At 50.2% G+C, this 25,930-nt stretch overlaps 2 protein-coding genes across 4 annotated transcripts in view; both read left to right on the forward strand.

Annotated features, from left to right (window-relative positions):
• The first annotated feature begins 2,735 nt into the window (after positions 1–2,735).
• On the forward strand, positions 2,736–14,415 carry TTF1 (transcription termination factor 1). 2 transcript variants are annotated; one of them, XM_064171076.1, is made up of 11 exons: positions 2,736–2,856; positions 4,865–5,760; positions 6,507–6,754; positions 7,518–7,703; positions 8,317–8,395; positions 8,682–8,812; positions 9,290–9,518; positions 10,705–10,794; positions 10,994–11,059; positions 11,311–11,396; positions 13,102–14,415. In XM_064171076.1, exons 2-11 carry the CDS (start codon positions 4,880–4,882, stop codon positions 13,257–13,259), a joined length of 2,154 nt encoding a protein of 717 aa, XP_064027146.1. In that variant the 5' UTR covers positions 2,736–2,856; positions 4,865–4,879; the 3' UTR covers positions 13,260–14,415. The 2 variants fall into 2 exon arrangements, with proteins under 2 accessions (XP_064027146.1, XP_064027145.1); XM_064171075.1 differs by lacking the exon at positions 2,736–2,856 and adding an exon at positions 4,543–4,710.
• A 2,076-nt stretch (positions 14,416–16,491) lies between these two features.
• Positions 16,492–25,930, forward strand: part of SETX (senataxin) — a 40,752-nt gene continuing 31,313 nt past the window's right edge. The window contains exons 1-9 of one of the 2 annotated variants that reach the window (XM_064171619.1): positions 16,492–16,787; positions 17,222–17,395; positions 18,482–18,662; positions 19,872–20,082; positions 20,624–20,733; positions 21,206–21,425; positions 22,180–22,299; positions 23,453–23,624; positions 25,803–25,890. In XM_064171619.1, the coding sequence (XP_064027689.1) occupies positions 18,483–18,662; positions 19,872–20,082; positions 20,624–20,733; positions 21,206–21,425; positions 22,180–22,299; positions 23,453–23,624; positions 25,803–25,890 (1,101 nt within the window). In that variant the 5' untranslated portion in view covers positions 16,492–16,787; positions 17,222–17,395; position 18,482. The other variant, XM_064171620.1, reaches the window with a different exon arrangement.

The raw sequence follows: 25,930 nt of genomic DNA on the forward strand, positions 1-25,930 counted from the left end.
AGTGAGAGCATCCCGCCTAGGGACCCGGGCTCAGAGCACCCCGCCTAGGGACCCGGGCTCAGAGCACCCCGCCTAGGGACCCGGGCTCAGAGCACCCCGCCTAGGGACCCGGGCTCAGAGCATCCCGCCTAGGGACCCGGGCTCAGAGCATCCCGCCTAGGGACCCGGGCTCAGAGCATCCCGCCTAGGGACCCGGGCTCAGAGCACCCCGCCTAGGGACCCGGGCTCAGAGCATCCCGCCTAGGGACCCGGGCTCAGAGCACCCCGCCTAGGGACCCGGGCTCAGAGCATCCCGCCTAGGGACCCGGGCTCAGAGCACCCCGCCTAGGGACCCGGGCTCAGAGCATCCCGGCTAACAGCCCAGTGACTGTGCTACAGGTTTGCGTGGGGTGGATGCAGATCTCTTTCCACCCCTAGCAGCTGGCTTCCTGTGAAGGGAACCCTCCTGCAAGCATGCCCTAACAGCAGACAAGCTCAGAATGCTGAAAGGAAACTGCTCAGTTTTCAGCTTCACTCATCCAGACAGCAGAAATCCAGATTGGGCCTTATTAAAACATCCCAAGATTTACAACCACTCAGCATTCCCACTGCCAGGATGCTGTGCCAAAGTGAGGAAAGCTCACCCTGACTCCTCTTCTAGGCAAAGATATCAACACCTTCCACCAGACCAGGCTGCTCACAACCTCATCCAGCCTGGATTGGAACCCTTTCAGAGATGGGGCATCCACCACCTCCCTGTGCAACCTGTTCTAGTGTCTCACCACCCTCACACAAAGAATTTCTTCCTAGCATCTCCTCTAAGTCTCCTTTTCCACTCCAAACTCATCACCACCCATCCTGCCACCACTCTCTCCCCAGCTTTCCTTTCCCACCCTTTAAGAACTAAATAGCCTCTATGAGATCTCCCAAGTAGAAGCTTTGGGGTTTAAAAGTGAAGCTGCTTTTGACTTAGGACACAAACCCTACTTAGGGATTTGTTTTTCCTTCTTTTTGCCTTTTTCCCCCCTTTTGCCTTCCTCATTTTTCAAACCTGTGGTTAGAGTTTCAAGAAGGGGGGAAAGATACTCGGCACTGCAAGTCTCCTATTTCCTGCCATGTTCCAGGTTCCCCAAGTTTATGGCAGACTCCCAAGCTGGGGTAGGACGAACCAGAGCTCTCCAGAGCTTCGGCAGGCGCTGAGCGAGCCGAGGTTTAAATGTGGCCGCTGCCTGCTGTGCCAAACCAAGGCTGGGCAGCAGAGCCGGCTGCCCTCCCCAGGAGAAGAGGAAAGGTGCAGTCGGTCCAACGGCTCCATGCCCTCCGCCGGGGGTCTACCGGCGCTGCTGCTACCCGCACTGTCCCTCCGCACCCTCAGGGCAACGATGCCGGCCCCGGAGAAGTGAAGGGGAGTGCCGGTACCGGCCCGCTGGCTCGTCCTCGGTGGGGGTGGGACGGCAAAGAGCTGCTAAGGGCACGAAGCCTTTCTGCGAGTGCCACCCAGGGGACAGGAGCTGTACTTCAGCTGCTGCCGCCGGCGGGGGAGGCTCCCCAGGGCTCACCGTGACCTTCTGTGGCGCTTCGTTAAGCGGAGGAAACCGAAGGGAGATGCCTGAAACGTTGCGAAGCCCACCCGGAGAGCAGCCCACCCACGGGACGGGGACGCGAGGGGAGCTGGTAAGGTGAGGAGCGTGGGCCAGAACCCCCCCAAAGCACCGACGGAGTCCTCCTTGGGGCCGTTGGAGTTCGGGTGTCCCCCTGCCCCCGCACCGCGGGTGGGGACGGCGGCAGAGCGCAGCCCAAGTGCTGATCTCGGTCCCTGCCCCCGGGCACTCCTCACACCGTGGGGCTATCGGTTAAAGAAGAGCCGAGGTACGGAGGGAAAAGCCACGGTCACCAGCCCGGGGCTGCCGGGCGTTTAACGGCGCTAAGGTGCGGAGGAGCCGCCAGGAAGCGCATTTCCCCCTCCTCATCACGTAACTCTTTCTGCTGGGAGTACCAATTTTCAACTGCCCTCAGCCTCCAGGGGCTTTAAAGGGAAACTTTTCCGCTGCGTGGCAGCGAGGGGCCGGGTCTGCCGGCGGGGACCGTGACTCCCCCCTCTCCTGGGTCCCGTTCGCCTGCTACCGGCGCTAGGAGATGGGAGGGGGCGGCAAAGAAAGAAGGGAGGGACCGGGTGCGGCCGCAGCTCACCTTGAGGATGAGCGGGTTGCACAGCATGCTGTCCCGGGCCACCCCCAGCCGCTCGTTCTCGCTGCCCGGTTCCACCTCGGAGAGGGTCAGCGGCAGCCGCGGGGACGCCGCTTTGCCTCTCGCCATGTCACCACGGTGCGGGAAGCCTGCGTTCAGGCGGGCGGTATCGTCCTGCCCGTGGGCGAGCAGCTCCGGGGACGGCAGGCTCTGACCGCGGCGCGGCGGCTCCCGGCCGTCACGGGGCGGGGAGGGGACGGCGGCTCCCGGCCGTGGCGGGGCGGGGGGGGGACGGCGGCTCCCGGCCGTGGCGGGGCGGGGGAGGACGGCGGCTCCCGGCCGTCGCGGGGCGGGGAGGGGACGGCGGCTCCCGGCCGTGGCGGGGCGGGGGGGGGGACGGCGGCTCCCGGCCGTCGCGGGGCGGGGCGGGGGGGAGAACGGCGGCTCCCGGCCGTGGCGGGGCTGGGGGGAACGGCGGCTCCCGGCCGTGGCGGGGCGGGGGGGGAACGGCGGCCCCCCGTCTCCTGGCAACCGCCGCTCTACGTGGCGGGGCTGGCGTTTTGACGGGTCCGGCCGGAACCGCTTCCGGCGAGCGATGAAGGGGGAACGAAGACTGCCGGCAGCAGGGGTGCAGGGGACAGGTTTTGCGGCGGGCACCGGCGGGCACCGGCGGGCGTGCTCGGCGCTCAGGTGAAGCGGGAGCCCCCGGGCGGGTCCCTTAGCCCCGCGGGGGCGGCGGGAAGCGGTTTCGCGACCGGGGACGAGGAGAGGCACGTGGGGAAGGTGTCAGGGTCCCTGAGGGAACAGTGGTGTGCCCGCTTCGGCCTTTCCGGGTGCTACCGGGAGGCCTGGGCTTGCTCGGTGCCTCCCTCGCTCTGGGAAGTGCCGGAGGGAAGCGGAGGGTGAGGGCGGCCTGGGTGGGCGAGTGGTACGTGCCGGGGGTGTTGCGGTGCGGCCTGCAGGCGAGCCCGCGGCCTGGCTTGTGAACGCGGTGCTGGGGCGAGCTGCGCGGCGTGGTCCGGGGCCTGTCCCCAGGGCTGCGCGGGTTTGCTCTGGGATCTGTCCCCAGGGCTGCGCGGGTTTGCTCTGGGATCTGTCCCCAGGGCTGCGCGGGTTTGCTCTGGGATCTGTCCCCGGGGCTGCGCGGGTTTGCTCTGGGATCTGTCCCCAGGGCTGCGCGGGTTTGCTCTGGGATCTGTCCCCGGGGCTGCGCGGGTTTGCTCTGGGATCTGTCCCCAGGGCTGCGCGGGTTTGCTCTGGGATCTGTCCCCAGGGCTGCGCGGGTTTGCTCTGGGATCTGTCCCCAGGGCTGCGCAGTGTGGTTTGTGTTGAAATCCGTTCCCAGACGTTCTGGGGCAGCTTGTTCCCAGTGAGGAGGTAACGTCTGGCACTGGTCAGCCTAAAGCCGCATTGCAGGTGTGAACCTGAGGGTCTTGTATTGCTTTGTAAGTGCTTTTTATGCGCTGGCTGTCAAAGCCCTGCTAAAATATACTCCCTGCCTACTCCGTGTAACTGTAGTTTTCAGGATCAGATTCTTTCTAATTAGACTCTGTTGGAGCTGGCAGGACTTGGCCAGAATTTTGGACCTGCTTGAACGTGGGAAAGCCAGACAGAAGCTTCTGATTACAAGCAGTGCTACAGGCTGGGGCCAGAGTGGCTGAGAGCAGCCAGGCAGAGAGGGAGCTGGGGGTGCTGGGAGAGAGGAGCTGCAGAGGAGGCAGCAGTGCCCAGGTGGGCAGCAGAGCCAATGGCATCCTGGGCTGGCTCAGGAGCAGTGTGGGCAGCAGGACAAGGGAGGTTCTTCTGCTTCTCTGCTCAGGACACCCCTTGAGTGCTGTGTCCAGTTGTGGGCTCCTCAATTCAAGAGAGCTGTTGAGGTGCTGGAAGGTGTTTGGAGAAGGGCAGTAAGGCTGAGGAGGGGCCTGGAGCACAGCCCTGTGAGGAGAGGCTGAGGGAGCTGGGGGTGTGCAGCCTGCAGCAGAGGAGGCTCAGGGCAGAGCTCATTGCTGTCTGCAGCTGCCTGCAGGGAGGCTGTAGCCAGGTGGGGTTGGGCTCTGCTGCCAGGCAAGCAGCAACAGAAGAAGGAGACACAGCCTCAAGCTGTGCCAGGGCAGGTCTAGGCTGGATGTTGTTAGGAAGTTGTTGTCAGAGAGAGTGATTGGCATTGGAATGGGCTGCCCAGGGAGGTGGTGGAGTCTTTGTGGCTGGAGATGTTGAAGCCAAGCCTGGCTGGGGCACTTAGTGCTTGGGCAGGGCTGGGTGCTAGGCTGGGCTGGATGAGCTTGGAGCTCTCTTCTTGATTCTATGAGTCCATGGATTTTATTGCTCTTAGCTTGTTGCTGTTGGAGTGCTGAGAGCAGAAGGTAATAGAACAATCTGTTGTTGCTTAGGTATTCAAAACCAGCTTAAAGCTGGTAGTTGTCAGAGTGTCTTTGCTGTTACAGGAAGGCGGTTTGAAAGGTGACTACAGCTCTGATGCGCATCTGTTGGACAAAGAAGCAATCCCTTTTTCATAGTCACTCTGCAAACTGATCTGCAGGAAAAGTTAAGTGATTTTACTGCATGTTTCTGAGATGCTGTTGAGTAGTCCCAAAGCATTTTCAAGTTTGGGTTTGTGTTTTTTGTGTTTTCAATGTGTGGTAGTTTGTAAGGGGGCATAAATTGCAGCACTTGAATGAAACCTGTGTCTTTTGTTTAGGATAAGCAAAAAACCATGATGGAGAAAGCACATGCAGGTGATGTCCAAGTTCAGAATTTTCTGAAGAAGAAGATGATGCTGAAGCACAGAGAACTAATGAAACTTCGTGCAGCTGGTGAAGGAGGAGCTACAGCAAAGGTAGAGCCTGGCTGCGCTTCTCCAGTGCTGCTTGAGGAGCAAGCAGCAGAGAGTGAGGAAGGCCACAAAAGGAAGAGGAAAAGCACAAAACTCAAGAAGCAGCAGCAGCAGCAGTCTGTTTTAGCTAGTTCTTCTAGGGGGCAGGAACAGGAAATCAGTGGTGAAAATGGGTGGGATGCTTGCCAGAAGAACAAGAAGCATCAGAAGCATAATGGCAGCGCAGACAAGCCGAGCTGCGTCGCCCGCGTCAGAGTAAATCGGCACAGCGCTGACGACAGTCGGAGCGATGCTGATTATGTTTATGTGCAAAAACCTGCTAAGAAGAAAAGGAAACTGAAATTGCCTGAGGAGGATGAGGTGCCTGCCTCAGAAAGATGTGGTAAAAAGGACAGTAAAGGACTGAAAAAGAAGAAGAAGAAGAAGAAGAAGGACAAGAAGAAGAAGAAGAGATGCAGAAGCAGCCGAGATGCTGAAGGAGACACAAGTGAAGCTGGGAACCAGTCATTGGTGTCCTCTTCAGAGCGAAAGAGGCAAAGGAGGAGCACAGAGAAGGGTGGTGTGGCAGTGCCCCAGCTCTGGCATGAAGATGATGGCTGTGATGCTGCTTCTGTGATGAGTAAGGGTTCTGCAGATGTACCTCTGAAGTTTGCTACGCCAGCTAAAGCTGTTGATCCATCTCAGAAAGCTTCAGTGCAGCCTACAAAGCCAAAAAGTTGCTCTTCTGTCGCAAAGGAAAAGCCCTCAGAGTATGATGGAAGGTGAGCTTAGGCTTTGGTTGTGGTTTGGGGTTTGGGTTTTTCCCTTCACCTCGCCCCCAGACAGATTTCCCTCGTGGTGTTTGGGTCCCAGATTTTTCTTCAGTTTTTGTAAGTTTAGAAACAACTTCAGAATTGTGGATTCCTAGGATGGGTTGGAAGGGACCTTAAAGATTCAGTTCCAACCCCCTGCCATAGGCAGGGACACCTCCCACTAAAACAGGTTGTTCAAGATCCTGTCCAACCTGGCTTGGAGCACTTCCAGGGTTCCTTGTTCTTGAGTTAATGAACAAAGTCATTCATAGAATAGTTTAGGTTGGAAGGGACCTCGAGGATCATCCAGTTCCAACCCCCTGCCATGGGCAGGGACACCTCCCACTAGAACAGGTCACTCAAGCTCTTATCCAGCCTGGCTTGGAGCACTTCCAGGGTTCCTTGTTCTTTAATTAATGAACAAAGTCATTCATAGAATCACAGAATCATAGAATGGTTTAGGTTGGAAAGGACCTCAAAGCTCAGCCAGTTCCAACCCCCAGCCATAAGCGAGGACACCTCCCACTAGAACAAGTCGCTCAAGGCCTCATCCAGCCTGGCTTTGAGCACCTCCAGGGAGACAGCAGCCACAACCTCACCTCTCTGAGCAACCTGTGCCAGTGTCATTTAATGGTAGAGAGAGTAACCAAACCTCTCTTTTGGAGCTTCAGTGCTGTATTTTACTGTATGCTTTTGGAACATGTATTTGATATCAGGACACCAAAACCCTCATCACCAAATGGAAAAGCCCACAGGAACTCCTTCACTGAAATGGCAGACTCTTCTGAGCTTAGTCTGGATGATGAAGAGGGCTTGGACAATACCATGGCTTCAACTGCAGATCTGGATGCTGTAAGATTAGAGCTGGAAGAGTTTATTCCTCATGTGAAGAATATATCAGATGACTCCATCAGGAAGATGGCTGGAAGAGACCTAGCAAGGTTTAGAAGGTTTAAAAAGCAAGGTGAGCTCTCCAAAGTATTGTTGCAGTGAGGGAGGCCTGTGCAGCTCTGCTTGTATTTTGACAGAGGGGAAAGTTGCTTTTGTCCCCTGTCTGTCACCTCCATGGGGTCTGCTTCACTTCGTTCCAAAGGACATTTTCTCTGCTCCATAGCATTGACTTCCTCATGGTCAGACTTCAGAGCAAAGCATAAATCTCCTGCTCCCACTTGTTTTGGAATCAGAGAATGGTTTGGGTTGGAAGAAACCTCCAAAAGTCACCCAGTGCAACCCCCTGCACTCAGCAGGGACATCCTTCACTAGATCAGGCTGCTCAGAGCCTTGTTAAGCCTGAGCTTGGATATCTCCAGGGATGGAACCTAAGCTACCTCCCTGGGCAACCTGTGCCAGTGTCTCACCACCCTCACTGCAAACAACTTCTTCCTAACATCCAGTCTAATTCTCCTCACTTCAAGTTTAAACTCCTTCCTCCTCCTCCACAACCTCCCTGGAGGTGTTCAAGGCCAGGTTGGATGAGTGTTCTAGTGGCAGCTGTCCCTGTCTGTAGCAGGGGATTGGAACTGACTGATCCTTGAGGTCCTTTCCAACCTAAACCAATCTATGGTTCTATATTTGTAGTCTGTTGCATGTATCTGCTTGTATGTTGTGCTAAGCTGTGCATATAAAGCTTCATTCTTTAACTTCCAGCCAGCTGAGTTTAATCTGGGTGAATCCTTGAGTATATGAAGGAGCCCAGGCCCAAGCATAACCCTTTTTATATCTTTTAGGTATTGCTGTCAAGTTTGGCAGGTTCACACGGAAGGAAAATGATCAACTCCAGAAAAACATGGAGGAGTTCTTATCAATCACTGGAATAGAGAATGCTGAAAAGCTGCTCTTTAGCCACAGGTATCCAGAAGAAAGGAAAACCATCCAGCGCCTCAAAACACAGCATCAGTTCTGTGAAAAGCTGTGTGAGTCTTTCAGTTCCTTCTCAAATAGCTCAGTGCTGCACTTCACAGCCTGCTGATAGCACAATGCCTTTTAAACGCTGCCTTTAAACACTCCTTAGCACCCATGGCCCTGAATTTGGCCTAGCAGGAGCCTGCTGCTGGCATGATGTAGTTGATAATCTACACAGGGTGCTGTTCTGAGATCTCTTTTTTTGGGTGAGCAAGTTTAGACATTGAAATAGTGTGATTTAGAGGCTTCCAGACTTCCACCTGGGCTTTGTGCCTTAAGGTGCATGATTTGCTGAGGTCTGATTAAACACAGTCACTTACTGATGGGAGTCCTGTCTTAAATGGTCAGCTCTTCTTAGAGCACCTGAGGGGCTTGGCAGGTTCAGGACTTGAGTGATAGCAGAAACCGAAGGAAATGAGGTGGTTAGCCAGAGTAGTGCTCCAAAAGTGAGACTCTTTCAGTGGGAGAGCCTGCTCCTCCTCCTCCCTGCTGTCCCTCCCTGCCCTCTCACCCTCCTCCCTGCTGTCCCTCCCTCCCCTCCCTCCCTCCTCTCCCACCCTCCTCCCTCAAGCAGCCTCACCAGTGTGAGAAATGCTTCTTACCCATGCATCTTTTGCCTTCCAGCTGAGGGCATACCACGACCCTGGAGGCTGATATATTACAGAGCAAGGAAGATCTATGACCCAAATAATTATAAAGGGAAGTAAGTGAATAATTTGAAGACTTTCTGAATGCTGCTGTCAGTCTCTGATGTTTATTTCACAGGAAAAATGGAGAGCAGTCAAGATCACCTCTCCCATTTGTGACCTGCCTTGCTGTGACTTAACTGGCACTTCAGTTTTCTCACTACTGCTTATCAGTTCCTCTGTTGTCAAGTGTGAAGTGGTAGTGGTGGGTGACACAGAACTGCTCGTGAGGATGGCAGCTCTCTTCAGATGTCAGAATGGTTTGAGTTCATAGCTGAAGCTGTGCCCATTTCCTCCACACAGGTACAGTGAAGAAGAAAAGCAGAAGCTGTTGAGGTACCAGGCCAAGCATGGCAATGACTGGAAGAAGATTTCAGAAATGATGTCTCGTTCTAACCAGTCTCTTGCTAGGAAGTACTCCCAGATCAAGACAGGTAGGTCATTTAAAGACAATAAATTCTGTGCACTGCAGTTGAAGTTATTTTAGCTCACTCATGTCTGTGCCCTGAACTCCAGGAAAAGAAAATCCTAGAGCAGATTCTGGTTTTACTCAGTTGAGGCTGATTCTTTTTGCCAGACTACTGAGGGCATTTTCACATAGAGAGGAACAAACTCAGCCCCTGATAGAAAAGGGAAGAGAAGTGTCACAATTGAAGCCCTTTATTGAGTGCAACTAGAATCACAGAATCAGTCAGGGTTGTTTCCTCTTGTCCCATCAATCGTTACCTGGGAGAAAAGAGCAACCCCCTCCTGGTTCCAGCCTCCTTGCAGAGAGTTGCAAAGAGCAATGAGGTCTCCCCTCAGCCTCTTCTCCAGGCTGAACAGCCAAAATTACTTCACCTGCTCCTCTCCAGACCAGCTTCATTGCTCTTCTCTGGACCTGCTCCATCAACTTAATGTTTTCCTTTTAGCTATTAATTCTGGTCATTGGTCAAAGGAAGAGGTCCAGAAGTTACTTCATGCAGTGGAGGAGGTGATTAAGAAAAGAACAGAGGAGAAAGAGACAGAGTTTCTTCCCTCATCAAAAATGTCAAGTAAACATCTCTTGATTGAGCGGGAGAAACTGTACCAGAATTTACCATGGGCTGAGATTGAAACCCACGTTGGAACCCGACAGTGGAGACAATGTAAACAGAAGTGGTAAGTTTTGATCCCAGGTTGAGACAGGGAAGTGTTGTTCTGTGCAGTATTTCACTCTCTTCTGCCAGACTCTTTGTGGCATGATGGTTGGTTGGCAATCAAATCATAGAATCAGGCAGAGTTGGAAGGGATCACAAAGATCATCCAGTTCCAAACCCCCTGCCCTGGACAGGGACACCTCACACTAGATCAGACTGTCGAAAGCCTCAGCCAGCCTGGCCTTAAACACCTCCAGGGGTGGGGCCTCAACCACCTCCCTGGTTAACCCCTTCCAGGCTCTCACCACACTCCTGATGAAGAACTTCTTCCTAAATTCCAGCCTGACTCTCCCCACCTCCAGCTTTGCTTCATTCCCCCAGTCCTGTCACTCCCTGACAGCCAAAAAAGTCCCTCCCCAGCTTTCTTGTAGCCCCCTTCAGGTACTGGAAGGCCACAATATGGTCACCTGGGAGCCTTCTCCTCTCCAGACTGCACAGCCCCAACTGTCTCAGTCTCTCCTCACAGCAGAGCAGCTCCAGCCCTCTGCTCATCCTCGTGGCCCTTCTCTGGACACCTCCCAGCACATCCATGTCCCTCTTGTCCCAGCGGCTCCAGAGCTGGATGCAATACTCCAGGTGTGGTCTCAGCAGTGTGGAGCAGAGGGGCAGGATCACTTCCCTCACCCTGCTGCCCACCCTGCTCTTACTGCAGCCCAGGATCTGGTTGCTCTCTGGGCTGTAATACCACACTGAGTGCTCAGACTGAGCTTCTCCTTGCTACTACCCCCAAGTCTCTCTCCTCAGGGCTGCTCTCCAGCCAGTCACTGCCCAGCCTATATTGGTGCTTGGGATTGCCTCAATCCAGATGCAGTACCTTACACTTGGTCTTGTTGAACCTCATGAGGTTGGCTTGGGTACACCTCTCCAGCCTGTCAAGGTCCCCTCTGGATGGATCCCTGCCCTCCAGCCTGTGTGCTGCACCACACATCTTCGTGTTGTTGGCTGATAAGTCGTAGGCAAGGTCAGAGGTGTTGTGAATGTGTCTGAGAGCTCTGCTAGCTGTGGGAATTTTTCTTCTTGCTGTAATGCTGGAGCCTGATTTCTGCTTTTCTCCTGCAGCAGTAGTATCCTGAAGATACTTTTTTCTTGCTGCTTGGAATGTCCTGAAATGATAGAAACCATTTCTGTGTGTGGTTGTGTTTCCCAAGGCTCACAATTTTAAGGACAAAGATGAACAAAGGGAAGAAAGTGTTCAGGGGAAAAGAAGGACTGCAGGTGAAGATCAATCTCATTAAAAGGTACTGAGATGTTTTTGTGTCTCTTGCTGTTCTGAGTTGTGTCTTTAACAGCCTGCAGGGTGAGAACCACAAGGCTGCAGTTTCAGGTTTCTCAGTTGCTCTTTCTTTGGACAGAATCTCCTGTGACTTCTGTCTGGGGCAGCTGTGAGCCTTAGTCAATTGTTTCTTCCTACAAACTGCTTCTGTCTTCTGTTCCCAGGTTGCATGAACTGGACGTGGAGGATGCTAATGATATCAACTGGATAGAAGTCTGTAGTGCTATTGGGTAAGCCTTTATTCTTTCCACCTTTTTGATGGGTACAAAGCATAGTTGCAGCAGATGGTCTGAAAACTCCTCTAAGGAATTAAAATTCTTGGACCTCTACAGCTACAGCAAATGTCATTTAGTTTGCTAACAGGGAATGGTCCATCCTGGCACAGAGCTGAGCACTGAGCCATGCCTGTAAGCTCTGAAAACTTCTCTTTAACCACTTCAGTTCCTTGCTCTGCTCATTCTTTGAATGCTTCTCGTTTCAGAGATTTTCCCAGTGCCTATGTTCAAGCAAAGTTTTACAAGCTCAAAGTCACCTGTGTTCCCTTTTGGCGAAGAAAGACTTTTTCTGGTCAGTATCTCAGCTGTTTGTATCTAGTCCTTAAAGGTTTTTGATTCAATCTAAAAGGATTCCAGTCCAGTTTCTTTTTTGATACCTTCCCTCGAGTAAATTGGCTGAAATTTCAGGCCTTGTACTTCTTTTACTAAGTGCTTTTTTTGCTCAAATAAGTTTCTTGTCAATGTCACCTTCATGCAGTGCTTGTGAAGCTGCTCTTCTCATACCCTCTGCTGGTTGAGTTTCTCTTTGCATGGATGTGTCTGATCTGCCCTGCAGCCACAGTGATTCATAGAGTGAACCAGGTTGGAAGACAGCTCCAAGCTCCTCCAGCCCAACCTACCACCCAGCCCTGCCCAACCAACCAGATCATGGCACTAAGTGCCCCAGCCAGGCTTGGCTTCAACACCTCCAGCCACAAAGACTCCACCACCTCCCTGGGTAGCCCATTCCAATGCCAATCACTCTCTCTGCCAGGAACTTCCTCCTAACATCCAGCCTAAACCTGCCCTGGCACAGCTTGAGGCTGTGTCCCCTTCTTCTGTTGCTGGCTGCCTGGCAGCAGAGCCCAACCCCACCTGGCTACAGCCTCCCTGCAGGCAGCTGCAGGCAGCAATGAGCTCTGCCCTGAGCCTCCTCTGCTGCAGGCTGCACCCCCCCAGCTCCCTCAGCCTCTCCTCACAGGGCTCTGCTCCAGGCCCCTCCACAGCTTTGTCGCCCTCCTCTGGACACCTTCCAGTACTGCAACATCTCTCTTGAGGAGCCCAGAACTGGACACAGCCCTCAAGCTGTGGCCCACAGGGCAGAGAGATTTGCTGCACTTAACTCTGATTAGACCATTTCTGTCTCTGAGGCATTGTTTCCCCACGGCAGCCAATTCCCCTGCAGAGGGACCTGGACAGGCTGGATGGGTGGGCAGAGACCAATGGGATGAGATTTAACAAGGCCAAGTGCAGGATTCTGCACTGTGGCCACAACAACCCCAAGCAGTGCTATAGGCTGGGGACTGAGTGGCTGAGAGCAGCCAGGAGGAAAGGGACCTGGGAGTACTGATAGATAGTAGGCTGAAGATGAGCCAGCAGTGTGCCCAGGTGGCCAAGAGAGCCAATGGCATCCTGGCCTGCATCAGGAACAGTGTGGCCAGTAGGTCAAGGGAGGTTCTTCTTCCCCTGTACTCAGCACTGGTCAGGCCACACCTTGAGTACTGTGTCCAGTTCTGGGCCCCTCAATTCAAGAAAGATGTTGAGGTACTGGAGCATGTCCAGAGAAGGGCAACAAAGCTGGTGAGGGGCCTGGAACACAAACCCTATGAGGAGAGGCTGAGGGAGCTGAGGTTATTTAGCCTGGAGAAGAGGAGGCTCAGGGGTGATCTTATTACTGTCTACAACTACCTGAAGGGACATTGTAGCCAGGTGGGGGGTGGCCTCTTCTCCCAGGCAACCAGCAATAGAACAAGGGGACACAGTCTCAGGTTGTGCCAGAGTAGGTCTAGGCTGGATGTTAGGAGGGAGTTCTTCACAGAGAGAGTGATTGGCATTGGAATGGGCTGCCCAGGGAGGTGGTGGAGGCACCATCCCTGGAGGTGTTCAAGAAAAGACTGGATGAGGCACTTAGAGCAATGGTCTGGTTGACTGGATAGGGCTGGGTGCTAGGTTGGATTGGATGATCTTGGAGGTCTCTTCCAACTAAAATGACTTGGTTTGTTTTTCTCTTCCCAAAGAAATTATTGATTATCTTTATGAAAGGAAACTTCCAGAATTTGAAGAAGAATTAGTGAAAAAGATGGGGGAAATGTCTGATCCTGACAATTCAGCAAGCAGCAACCACAAGGCTTTCCTACTCAGTGACATTTTTGACAGCAGTGAAGACAGTGATTAATTAACTCTGCTAAAAAGCAGTTCTCAGCCTGCATATTGAACTGCAAAAAAATGGATCTGCCTGAAAGTGGCCACACTTCACCAAGTGCAGCTACAGAGGATGTCTCACAATGGAGAAAGGCAAGACATGGAGATTGATTTTTCTTGTTTCCTGCTGAGGACTTGAGGTAAACACTGGTTTTGTGCCACATTTTTGGGGTTTTTAACCTTAATTTAAGTCTGGCTTCAATGTTTTCATTTCCAAACACCCAAGCAGCTTTCTGAACAGCTCCAAACCAGTATTGATTCCACTGCCTTTTTTTACTTCCTTCTGAGGACTCAAAAGCTGCTGCTTCCCTTTGTAAATAAAATTGGTTTGCAGAGCTTTGAAGGAGTTTTTTTTTCAGTAACTGAAAACAATAATGGAGTTGGGAAATAATAAAACCAAATAATGCCTTGGGAAAAGGATTTCAATGTGCTTTGGAATCTCTGCAATAAAGCTGTGTGGATGGAAACACCACAACTTAAGACATCTCTGTTGGTAAAAATACACAACTTTGAGTTGGGTTGGGGTTGTTTGGGTTTTTTTTGCTTGATTTTAACAGAAATGTTGTTTTCAGAAGCAACTGGGTTTGAATTTTTGATGTCAACTTGGACTTTTGGCAGCCTTCCTAGAGGAAAAGGCATTTTGGTCCATGACTGGTCCTAAATTGTGCTCTCATTTTATGTTGATCAGAAGAATACATTGAAAATAGTGTTAATATTTGGTATACAGGGACAAGGTAGTGTATCCATGCATATATGTACATACAGGCATCTATTTTTGTATTGGCCAAGAAGAATTTCTCCTCTTTTTTAACAAGAAAACAGAGAGGCACAACTGAAATTGTCCTCCTGGCTTTTGTATATTTAAAACCACACCTAAAGTAATTATTTGTACATTGACAAAGTGGAATGTAAACCAAACAAAAATGATTTCTTGCCCTGCCTGTACATTACTCCGTGGCTTGTTCGGGTTTCTTGTGTGTTGTGTTGGAAAAGTGATGCAGGAGGACTTGGTCTGAGACATTGCTGTTTAGTTTTTGGTGCCCCTTTTGGTAAGTGAGAAGTTCCTTCCTGAATGATTGTCATTGGAAAGGCAGAACTTGCAGTGGCTGGAAATAAAAGTTCTTCTTGGATGTTCCTGTGGATCTGTGATTTGCAGCATAAGAACTTTTTCTGTGCAACTCTCTCTGGTTTTAGCCTCTCTGAAGATAGAAAATGGGGAATTTTGGTGAGCCACTCCCCAGGATCACTGGGAAAAGGGTAAGTTTGCCAGCCAAGAGATGAAACAGGGGGAGAACCATGCAGCAGCTCCTTTGCACGGAGATCCTTGACTTGTTTCTGTGTCTTGTGGATTTGAAGGTTAAAAGCTGAAGAATTGGAGTTTTTGGAATATAAATCCTTTGTGTTTTTCAATGTTTGGGGATTTTTTTCTTATCCTGGAAGATGAAGATCCTCTGAATGTTTTGCAGGTTAGAACACAAATGATTATATGGTTGTAGAGTAGATCTCAGAGACATAAACTTCTGCCTCTGTAATGAGATTTATCATGTGCTTTAAAGGGAAGCTGTCATGGGTGAGTGGAATGCACCTCACTTAAAAGAGAGAAGCAGCAGTTTGGTTTATTGAGGTAAAATCATCATTTGGACCATCACTGCAACACTGGCTTAGGGAAGCACTCAGAACTGACTTCTGCACGGGAATAAAGGAGAGGCTGCATCCCTTCTGCAGCCCAGGCCATGCAGCAGGGACACAGCCCCTTGCCCGCACTCTCTTCATCAGTGTGGTGCTTGAAACCTGTTTGCATGTTGGAGAGGGAGGAGAGTGCTTGTTGATCTTTCCCTGTTTGCTGAATAATGGCACTTGAGAGAGGATGAGCAAACACCTCTTCCCTTTGCCATCATTTCCTGAGGGCTCCTGGGAGCACGGCGAGGGGAGGCAGCTGTTTCATGTGGGTACCATTGGAATACTACTGAAAACAGAGCAAACCCTGTGCAGGGCTTTAAAACAAACAGGCTGCACAGAGGGATGAGGGAAGGAACATTGACAAAGCTTTGTGTATCAAGCTGCATTATAAATAAGAGCATGACAGATCCTTCACGTCTCAAAAGGACTGCCAGGCCCCTAAAAACTTTGGTGATGTCGCTTCAAGCATCTTCCTGGCACGTTAATGGCCTGGATGGTGTCGTAGAGAAGAGTGCTCAGCTGTGTGGCACTATCAAAGACACAGCCAGCCAGGTTACAAGAGTTGTGTTTGCAGCAGAGAGGCACTTCAAAGTTGAGGAGTGTTCAAGTGGCAGCAGCAGAAGATCAAACAGGGACTTGCCTTTTTCACCCTCCTCTCCCGTGATGTCTTAAACACGGAGTCACAGGCAGGCAAAGTGCCTGTGGTTCCTCAGAGCCCCCCAGGCTGAGGGGCTGCATCAGCCCTGTGACCTGGAGGGTTGGCAGAGGGTGAAGCAGGGCACAAGCCTTGAGCAAAGTGGCTTCGTCTCCAAGGCTGGTGAGCAAGGGCCAAGCCGGAGCAGCAGCACAGCCTCCAGCTGCCTGTCTGGGGTGCAGAGGCTGTGCCTTTGCAGCTCCAGGGTGCAGGAAGGGAGGAAGCCTCCCCCTAGGCTGGGGCTGTGACTGCAGGCTGCCGGGAACGCCTGGGCCCGGCTCGGGCAGGGGCTCGGGGTGGGATTTTGTTGAGTGTCTGCAGCTAACATTCTCTGCTGCCCCACCTTGTCCAGGTGGGAACCCTGGAATGCTTTGGGTTCGAGGGCACCATGAAAGCTCCTCTGCAGCAACCAAGGACCTGGCAGCAGGGCCGGAACCAGATGATCTTCAAGACCTTTTCCAGCCCCAACCGTTTGGTGTTTCTGTGCTCTTCAGCGAGGTCATGCTTCAAAGTGGCTCATCATCAACTGCTGCTAAACTTCAACCTTTTGGCCTCTCTCTCACCGTTACCGACTCCCTAAACGCTCCTAAATCATACCTGTGTCAAATATTTCTCCCCTTTCCCTCGCCCCCGCCGCTGCCCTCGCCCCCGCCCCGCCGCGTACTGGCCCTTTAAGAGGAGGCCTCTGGGCCGGAGGGGCGGGGCCTGGCCGCCGGCGGAGGGGCTGAGCCTGCAGCTACTTCCGGCCACGGGACCGGAAGCGCGGGAGGCGGCGCGGCCTGAGGGCGGGAGGGGGAGCGCGGGGGGTCCGCAGCGGGCCGGGGCCGGGGCCGGAGCCGGCGAGGCCAGCGGCGACTCGGCTCGCCTCGGTGCCTCCGGGGCTGCGCTGCTGCTGCTGCCGCTGCCGCTTCCTGTGTGCCGCGTAGCGAAGTCCACGTTCCCCTTTGTCTGAGGCCCTCTGCCCTGCGCCTTCCCCCAGGGCAGGGCCGGGCCGGGCCGGGCCCGGGTTGGCGGGAAGGGAGCTGCGCGTTCCGCAGCTCGGCCGGTGGGACCGGGCAGGGCTGTTGGCAGGCGGCGTTGTGAGCAGCCGCACGGGGTGTGGCCGCGTCTCCCGTGGGGGAGCTGTTGGTAAGTGTCTGGTATCCCCTGAGGGAGTGGGCGCGGAAGCGGCGGCTTGGACGGGGACGCTCAAACTGCTTTCGCTTTTCGTTCGGGCTGAGGCGTTCCCGTGAGCGGGCGTCGGTGTTTATAGCTGCTCAGCCGCTAGAGCCTGTCGGTAGCGTGACAGGTGAAGGGCTGTGCTTGCAGCGGAGGGTTGTGCAGCCTTGGAGGCCTCTTTAAGCTGTTGCCTGCCTTGCTGTACTTGGATAATTTTTTACACGTCTTGCTAGCGAGAGGTCTGGCAGGTGCTGTGTTGAGTGTCAGGGGATTCAGTTATAAATCCTCCTTCTCCCTTCACTAACTCTGTGTGTACAGTGAACTGCCTTGGCCGAGTTACTGCAACGGTTCTTAGGCTGTGAGGTGTGAATTGAGCCCATCTGACGGTCGCTGTTTTGCTCTAGAAACAGCAGCAGGACTCGGTTAGCAGGGGATGGATTACTGAAGGTGCTGCTCTGCTGAGCTGGACTCGATGGCTGAAGGTGTCAGCCCCCTTCCCTGGCTGCAGGTCAGCGCTCTTCCCTCACCCACCATGTGACCTGGGGTATTTACGCAGCAAAGAGCTTCCTTCTCCAAAGGTAAGCATCCACTTCGTTACCTTCTTCGTCTGCTTGTAGAGGAAACGTGTGGGCTTGCTTTGACTAGAGTTCCCTCTTGTGTTCCTTGTCATGCTGAATAACAGAAGTGGCCTTGGGGAGAAGGTTGGACCTGAGGATCTATGAGGTCTTTTCCAACCTTCATGATTCTTTGATTCTGAGCAGTTACCATCTCTCCTCTACAACTGAAGTGTTCCTGCTTCCCCAGCCTTCTGTTGGGTCGTTCTGCCTGGCAGGATCTGGGATAACTCTGTCACTGTTTAGGAAAGAACTTCCTGTGATGAGGGGAAATGGCTTCAGGTTGCACCAGGGGAAGTTTAGATTCAGTATTAGGAAAAGGCTCTTTACTGAGAGTAATCAGGCATTGGAACAGGCTGCCCAGGGAAGTGGTGGGGTCTCCATCCCTGCAGATGGAAAATAAAGTGTAGACCTTGAGACATGGTTTAGTGGCTGTAGTGATGGTGGATTGATGGTTGGACTTGATCTTAGAGGTCTCTTCCAACCTTAATGATTGGATAATTCTGTTCTTTTTTAGAGGAAGCAATCCTTGGTGAGAATGTCATGCTGCTTTCTAAGTGTAATAACAACAAAGACAGGAAAGCTCTGTATAAGTGCTCCTTAGTTTTGACAACAGGGATTTATTGACCTATAAATTTTAGCAGGAGAATAAGAAGCAAAAAATGAGCCAATTACACTTTGCATTTGTTAGACCTAGATTCAGTCACACAGTAGAAGGAGCTTTACCTCCACTCCAGCTCTGGAAAGTGTTAAGTGAACTTTCCCACTCTTTGTAGCTTGCAAACTGTATAACTTGATTTCTGTTTAGTGCTTCTCTTTCACCAGTATTTCTGTCATGTTCTTTTAATGCTGTCATTTCTGTTTCTTTAATTGCATGCACCTGGATAAGAGAAGAACATCCAAGAACATCAGCATGTACCCTGCTGATGAGTTATATAGATCCTGAAACTCATCACCCATGAAAATTCGGTGGTGTCATGGCTGAAGGGGAATATTTTGCCACTTCTAAGTCCTTGAGGTGGTTTTAATTCCTCCTCTTTCCATCCAAAGGATGAGCACATGCCGATGGTGTACACTTAGTGGTTCTGACACCACAGAGTTCCTGAAGGAATATGCTTCCAACCAGCTGTCTCCAGAAGATCTGGAAGGCTCCAACGATGATCTCTGTTACTGCCTGGAATGTGTGGTTGAATACCACAAAGCAAGGGAGAAATTGCCAAGGCTGCATCAGGTAAGTCAGAGACAGAACTGAAGGCAAACTTTGGAGCAGGCTCCTCTGAGTGTAGAGGAAGAGTTTGTGCAGGTCTTGTGTTTCACTGGTTTTTGGGGGCAGACTCTGCTTTCTGTCTGCTTCTGGGTTTTCTTTATATGAAGCTGTAAAGAGCTGCTCATAAGACCCTCTTCTTTCTTTTTTGCATGTATTCAAATCATCAAGAGCTAAACCAGCAGTGGGAAGTTGCTGGCTGCATCTTACAGCTTGTATTTTGGTTTGAAATAACACCTGCCAAGCAACCCAACAGCTCTTCTTGAATGTGCTTTACTCCTTCCTCTAGCTTCTCTTCTGCTTTTGCTTTGTTCCTCTTTTTGTTTGCTTTTGTTTCTTATTCATAATTTTCTACTCTGCTTGAATTATCAGAGCTCTTGTGAGCCTGTGGGAAGGAAAACCAAAGTTTAAATACTCTTTATTTTATTACAAACCTTATAGAAGGCTAGCAATTAGTATCTAATTTTGTAGTTTGAAGAGCTTATGTGGATGCAAAATGATTGCTTGTGGCTGATTGATCATAATCACTTTTTAAGTGAGCAAGATGTCTTTGGAAGGTGTGGTGGTTTAACCTGTGACAGAAGGCAACCCCATCTGAGTATAGATTGGAAGTAAGTGGGGCCACTGACCTGCTGAGTCTTTGTTTCTGTGCCTACTAACTGGCAGTAAATCAGTCTTGGTTACTTGTTGAGGTTTGGAGAAGCTGCTTTAAGTGAGTGGTGTTAAGTGAGCTGATTCCCCTACAAGTACTCAGCAGCTCAGTCAGTTTGCAGGGGTTACAATCACTCCCTTGCACTGAAACACTGAAAAATATTTTTCCACCTTCTTAAATAGGATCATTTCTTGTGTCTTGTGCTTCCTGTTGGTCAGTGGAACCAAATTTACCTAAACTGTGGCCTGAAATAATTATTGATGAATATTTAGCAGGGTTGTAAAAATGCTTCTGGTTTCAGCAGCACTTCCAAAAATCGTTCTATGATCTTAGCTCTGAAGGGAGAGTTCTGTGATGAGCACAATCTGAATTCCATGTCCAAACTGTTACCTCACATCTTGCTTGGAAAGAAACCTGTCAAAATGGGATTCTAAGTTTTGTAAGCCAAGGGAAGGCTTTCACAGGTGATACTCAATGTTCATAGTTGCTTTCTTCACCAGTCCACTTTGATTTGTTGTTTTTAGGTTTTGTGGGAATTGGAAACCTCCAGACTCCTTGCTCACATGGAGAAATCCATGCAAGAAGAAGATGAGGAAGATGATGAGTTGTATCTAGTGGAAGAGAAAGGAGACACTCTGCTGTCTGGCTTTGTGGGCCCGGATTTTGAGAACAACTTGAGGGTGCCTCTGCTAGAAATCCTGAAATATCCTTATCTGCTGCTGCATGAGAGAGTCAGTATGTATCTTACACTGGGCAGCTGCAAGTGGGAGCTAAGGTCTCTACTCAAGGAGCTGAAACAACAGAGTGCTTTGTGGGGACACACTGAGAGACCTGGGGCTTTTTAGTCTGGAGAGGAGAAGATTGAAAGGGCATTTAATAAATGCCTGTAAATAGCTGCTCACTTGTGCCTTGTGCCAGGACAAGGGGCAGTGGATGCAAACTGCAGCACAGGAGGTTCCAGCTCAACACAAGGGGGAACTTCTTTCCTGGAAGGGTCCCAGTGCCCTGGCACAGGCTCTCCGGAGAGGTTGTGGAGTCTCCTTCTCTGAAGCCTTTTAGACCCTGTCTGGATGTGTTCCTGTGTGCCCTGAGCTAGACTGTATGGTCCTGCTCTGGCAGGGAGGTTGGACTGGATGATCTCTGGAGGTCTTTTCCAACCCTGGACGTCTGAGATCCTGTTGAAGCCAAGCACCAGTGTGTGTGTGTCTGATTTATTTTGATACTGTTTCTTTTGTGAGTGCACGAACGAATCCTTACTCTGTGCTCGTCTCTTCAGGTGAGCTGTGTGTGGAGGTGCTCTGTAGGATGGAACAAAGTCACAGCTCCTTTCAGGTCTTTGAGAAATATCCAGGAATTTATCTCTTTTTGGTTCATCCAAATGAAGTGGTGAGTTGCACTTTCTGCTCAACTTTGCACTTCCTTTGACTGAAGTTTCCTCGGTAGGTCAGAGAAGTTATTTCTTACCATGTTGCAGTCATTGTCTTGTGCTGGAGTCAATGATCTGGCAGCACAGTGTAACCTCTGTGGTTCTAGTAGCAGTTACCTGATTAGAAAATGTTGGTCAGTAACATTTCAATGACACAAAACAAGTCCAAACCCAGCTGCTGTCTCATGAATCCTGGGGAGGTTTTGGTGTGCCATTATGTTTATTGCCCTGCACTTTAATGTTGTTACCAACAGCTGGTAGGCAGGGCAAGTCTGTTTCTAATGTTTCTTTGGATGAAGACCAGCTCTGCCTTGAAATTATGAGACTTGTTAGCAAAAATACGTTTGCAGTATCAATGAATCCTAATCTTAGAGTGTTGTGAGTTTATTGTTTCCTTTTATTGGTGCCTAACTTCTGTTGTTTCCATCTCAGATTCGTCGCTGGGCCATCCTAACAGCAAGGAATTTAGGGAAGGTTGACAGAGATGATTATTATGACCTCCAGGAAGTGCTGACTTGCTTGTTCAGAGTCATTGAGTTGGGGCTTTTTGAGAGTCCAGATATTTATAGCTCTACAATGCTTGAAAAGGGTAAACTCATCCTTCTGCCATCTCATTTGTATGACACCACCAACTACAAGAACTACTGGCTAGGTGAGTGTTTGAAATCAGCAATCTGTGTACTCTCATCTTGGAATCTTAGGGTCATTTTGGCTGGAAAGGACCTTTAAGATCAGCAAGTCCAACCATGATCTAACTCTACCAGGTCTGATGTTAAACCATGTCCCTCAGCACCATATCTCTATGTCTTTTAAACACCTCCAGGGGTCTGGGGACTCAACCACCTACCTGGGGACCCTGTTCCAGTGTTCGAGAACCCTTTCAGTGAAGAAGCTTCTTCTAATGTCCAACCTAAACCTCCCTTGGCACAACTTCAGGCCATTTCCTCTCCTCCTATCACCTAATTGTAGGGAGAAGGGAACAACCCTGACCTCACTTCAGCTTCCTTTCAGGGAGTTGTAGAGAGCATGAGGTCTCCCCTCAGACTTCTTTCTCCAGGCTGAACAACCTCATTTCCCTCAGCTGCACTTCACTGCCTTTCCCTTCACCAGCTTCACTGCCTTTCTCTGGACTCACTTAAGCACCAAAATGTCATTTTTGTAGTGAGGGCCCCAAAACTAAAGACAGCACTCGGGATGTGGAAGCACTTTCAAGGCAAAGCTCTATGGTTTTACAGGTACTGTTTAGTTTGGGACTGCACAATGAATGCTTAATGAATTTCATGTTGCTGCTGACCTCTCTGGTCAGGTCTTGCACTGTTGCTGGCATTTGGAAAATAATCCTTGACTTGGTGAGAAGTTTGCAGATCTGTGGACACAGGCTGATGCTTTGTTTTTGGTTGTTGCAGGGATTTGCATGTTGCTGACAGTGCTGGAAGAAGAAGCTATGGACTCCTTGTTGCTGGGCCCAGACAAACAAAATGATTTCATGCAGTCCATACTTCACACCATGGAGAAAGAAGGAGATGGTAACTGATTTTGATGCTGAGATGGGACAGTTCATAGTGTATTGTCATCTTCAGCAAACTTCCTTGCTTCACTGAGCTAATCCCTAGCCCTGTAATGCTGAGGTGACCTGAACTGAGCCTTGTTTACCTTCTGGAAGCTGGCCAATATTACACAATATTGGAGCAATGCTGCAAAAATCACATCCCAATGAACTTTGCACTGCAGGAGGGCTGCCAGTGCTGTGCTTCAGGCTGACTTGGAGATTTGGAAAGGACAAATCTTTCATTTCTACCACATTGTTACCATTTAATCTAAAGGCTGCATGGAGATGTACATTTCACTGTGGCCTCAAGCCTGAACTTTGAGTCCTGGAATGAAGAAATGCTTCTTTAGTTGCCAGTTTGCTTCACATGTCTCTTCTGGCCGTCTGCTTGAGGGAAGCCCCTTCACAGCTGGGAATTTAGACTTCAGACTTTAGAGTAGTAGCCCCTGGGCCTTTTTATTTTCATTCTACATGCCATGGGCATAGCCTGGGAGTTGCACATGAGCCCAAGACCAGGGCTGCCTCTTCAGTGATTAGATTTTTCTAAGCTTAGTGTGTTTATTGAGGATGTGGCAACAAGAACACTCTTAAAGGAAAAGCAGTTCCTTCTTCCTTATATTTGAACTGTAAATCATCCCAACTGTGTAAGCTGTGCCCACTTCTCAGAGCAGCACTGCATAAATGAGTGTGGAAGAGTCAAGTTTTGTAGACCTGGCAAATGTTGGTAATAGCCTTTAAAGTTCCTGTTGATTTAAGTAGTGTCTGTACAAATTAGTCAGGCTGACTTTTGTTACCCTTCTTATTTTAGACTTTATCCTTCTTCATTTGGACTTTTTTTTCCCCCATTTTCTTCTTTGGACTTTTCCTCTCTCCTTTTGTTCCTTTTTTTTTTTGACTTTTTAAACTCTTCTTTTCCCTTTCTTTGGACCCTTCCCTTCTCTTCCCTTCTCTTCCCTTCCTTCTTTGGACACTTTCCTTATAACTATATCTACAACTCCCTTGGATACCTCTTTTTCTATTTAGTATTTAATTAAAAATCACTGCAAGCCACCAGCTCCTTTAAATTTCAGCTTGGCCTGAACTGAATCAGGACTCTTGCATTTCAGCTGTCCCCACTCTTCCTCTTTCAGATGATTCTACTGACCCCTTCTGGCCAGCGCTGCATTGTTTCATGGTTATTTTGGATCAGCTTGGATCTAAAGTCTGGGGTCAGCTTATTGATCCTGTCCAGGCCTTTCAAACCATTATCAACAGTGTGAGCTACAACAGTGAAATAGAAAACATGCGCAGCAGCTTTAAGAGGTCAGTTTTAAGATGTTATGATTTTCATGGCAGTAGTTGGTCTTGGTTTACTTCCCAGTGCTGCCTTAATTTCTGATGAGGGAGGGAGATGGCAAGATTGAAAAAAAACCCAAAAATCAGATGTTGCCAACTTACAGGTAATGAAAAAATTAAGTAGGTCCCCTAAAATTGGGTTTTACTCCCCCAAAAATATTCTTCTTGGTTACTGTGAAGTCTGTTACACTTTGCAGGATTAATTTTTATTCCTGAGGAAAGATTGGGACCTCTTTAGAGCTTATTGGGTGCACCCAAAGAGTGATTGTCAATGGCTCCATTTCAAAGTGGAGGCCAGTGACAAGTGGAGTCCCTCAAGGTTCAGTCCTGGGAACAGTCTTATTCAACATCTCTGGTGCCGTGAACAGAGGCACTGAGTGCAGCCTCCGCAGGTTTGCTGGCCACACCAAGCTGTGTGGTGCAGCAGACAGGCTGGAGGGCAGGGATGCTATCCAGAGGGACCTGGACAGGCTGGAGAGATGGGCATAAGCCAACCTCAAGAGGTTCAGCAAGACCAAGTGCAAAGTCATGCATCTGGGTCTAGGCAGTGCCAAGCACAAATCCAGGGTGGGCAGTGAGTGGCTGGAGAGCAGCCCTGAGGAGAGGGACTTGGGGGTGCTGGTGGACAAGAAGCTCAACGTGAGCCAGTAGTGTGCACTTGCAGCCCAGAGGGCCAACCAGAGCCTGGGCTGCAGCAGAAGTGTGGCCAGCAGGGCCAGGGAGGTGAGGGTGCTGGAGCCCTGGAGCAGGCTGCCCAGAGAGGTTGTGGAGTCTTCTTCTGTGGAGACTTTCCAAACCCACCTGGATGTGCTTCTGTGTGACCTGCCCTGGGTGATCCTGCTGTGCAGGTGAAGTTGGACAGGATGATCTTTCAGGGTCCCTTCCAACCCAACCATTCTGTGATTCTGTGAAATGCTTTAGCACACAGAGCAGGCATCAAATACTCTTTGGGAAAGTTTTGTCTCCATCTCTTTGCCTTCTAAGATAAAATAGGTTGGTTGGTTTTTTTCAATGGATTAATCATTTTGGTGTGACAGTATTATTGATATTGAACAGAAAGCTAATGAAGGGTTTGTTCAGGTTGGTTAGTGCACTGGTGGGGAGTCCAGAAATAGCTTCTACGGGAAGAAAACTTAGTTCTGTAAATTCAAAACTCTTTATCTTTTGGTACAATGTCCCTTCTGAAGGAGTTTTATAAGCATCCAGCTCCCAAGATCTTAACTATTTTGGAAGGCTGTAATCATGCCTCACTTTAAAAAGCTGGTGGAAAATAGTAGCTGGAGAACCTTTTACTAGTTTGCTGTGATGCATTTTAAGACATTGTCATTCAAAGCTGATTCAGAAGTTCAGTATTTTCGTCCACACAGTCTATAATGTTACAGGTTGCTGTCTACAACTATCTGAAGGGAGACTGTAGCCAGGTGGGGTTGGGCTCTGCTGCCAGGCAACCAGCAACAGAACAAGGGGACACAGCCTGAAGCTGTGCCAGGGGAGGTCTAGGCTGGGTGTTAGGAGGAAATTGTTGTCAGAGAGAGTGATTGGCATTGGAATGGGCTGCCCAGGGAGGTGGTGGAGTTGCTGTGGCTGGAGGTGTTGAAGCCAAGCCTGGCTGGGGCACTTAGTGCCATGGTCTGTTTGATTGGCCAGGGCTGGGTGCTAGGTTGGACTGGCTGAGCTTGGAGCTCTCTTCCAACCTGCTTGGTTGTATGATTCTATGAGATTAGGTGTTTATGGAATACTGTAGCCAGCTGAGGAAGGCATTCTAAAGGATATCTCCTGGTTTTAGTGTTGTGTTCAGTTAGTTGCATAGAAACTTCCTGTTTCCATGTCTCTGTGACTGGGCTGCATTTATGCATAGAAAATCCAGAGGAAATGGAGTTCTTTTGGGTGTTTGCTTTCAGTAGTCAAATTCATGGCTTAGTAGAAAGCTCTTTTCTGGCCATTCTTTTTTGCTCCTACCTCTACAAGCAGGGTAGAACAAGCTCTACATTTCAAATGTCCTTTCGTAGGGATGTTCTATCACTGACAAGCTCTTATAGCCATGTGGTCATGATCTGAGAAATGAAATGGCTCTCTTGAGCAGTTGGTTTTCTGGTAGTTGAAGTCAGCTGTGTGGAGTCCTTAATAATCTGTATCTCTTTTTAGGACAAAATCTGAGCCAGAGCCAGCCCACGATGATGACATAACCTGCAGTCAGATTGTGTACAATTATAACACAGAAAAGCCTCAAAAGGTATTTAAAAGTACTTTATTTTCAAAGAATGGTTTGGGTT

This window comes from Pogoniulus pusillus, chromosome 35 (assembly GCF_015220805.1).
Source record: "Pogoniulus pusillus isolate bPogPus1 chromosome 35, bPogPus1.pri, whole genome shotgun sequence".
In the NCBI taxonomy this organism is placed as follows: Eukaryota; Metazoa; Chordata; class Aves; order Piciformes; family Lybiidae; genus Pogoniulus; species Pogoniulus pusillus.

Excerpts from the sequence above, each read along its gene's own strand:
- TTF1 (XM_064171076.1), top strand. The coding sequence starts at position 4,880 with ATGATGGAGAAAGCACATGCAGGTGATGTCCAAGTTCAGAATTTTCTG. Across the intron at positions 5,761-6,506 it reads CCCTCAGAGTATGATGGAAG|GACACCAAAACCCTCATCAC; the intron begins GTGAGCTTAGGC and ends ATTTGATATCAG. Across the intron at positions 7,704-8,316 it reads TCAGTTCTGTGAAAAGCTGT|CTGAGGGCATACCACGACCC; the intron begins GTGAGTCTTTCA and ends TTTGCCTTCCAG.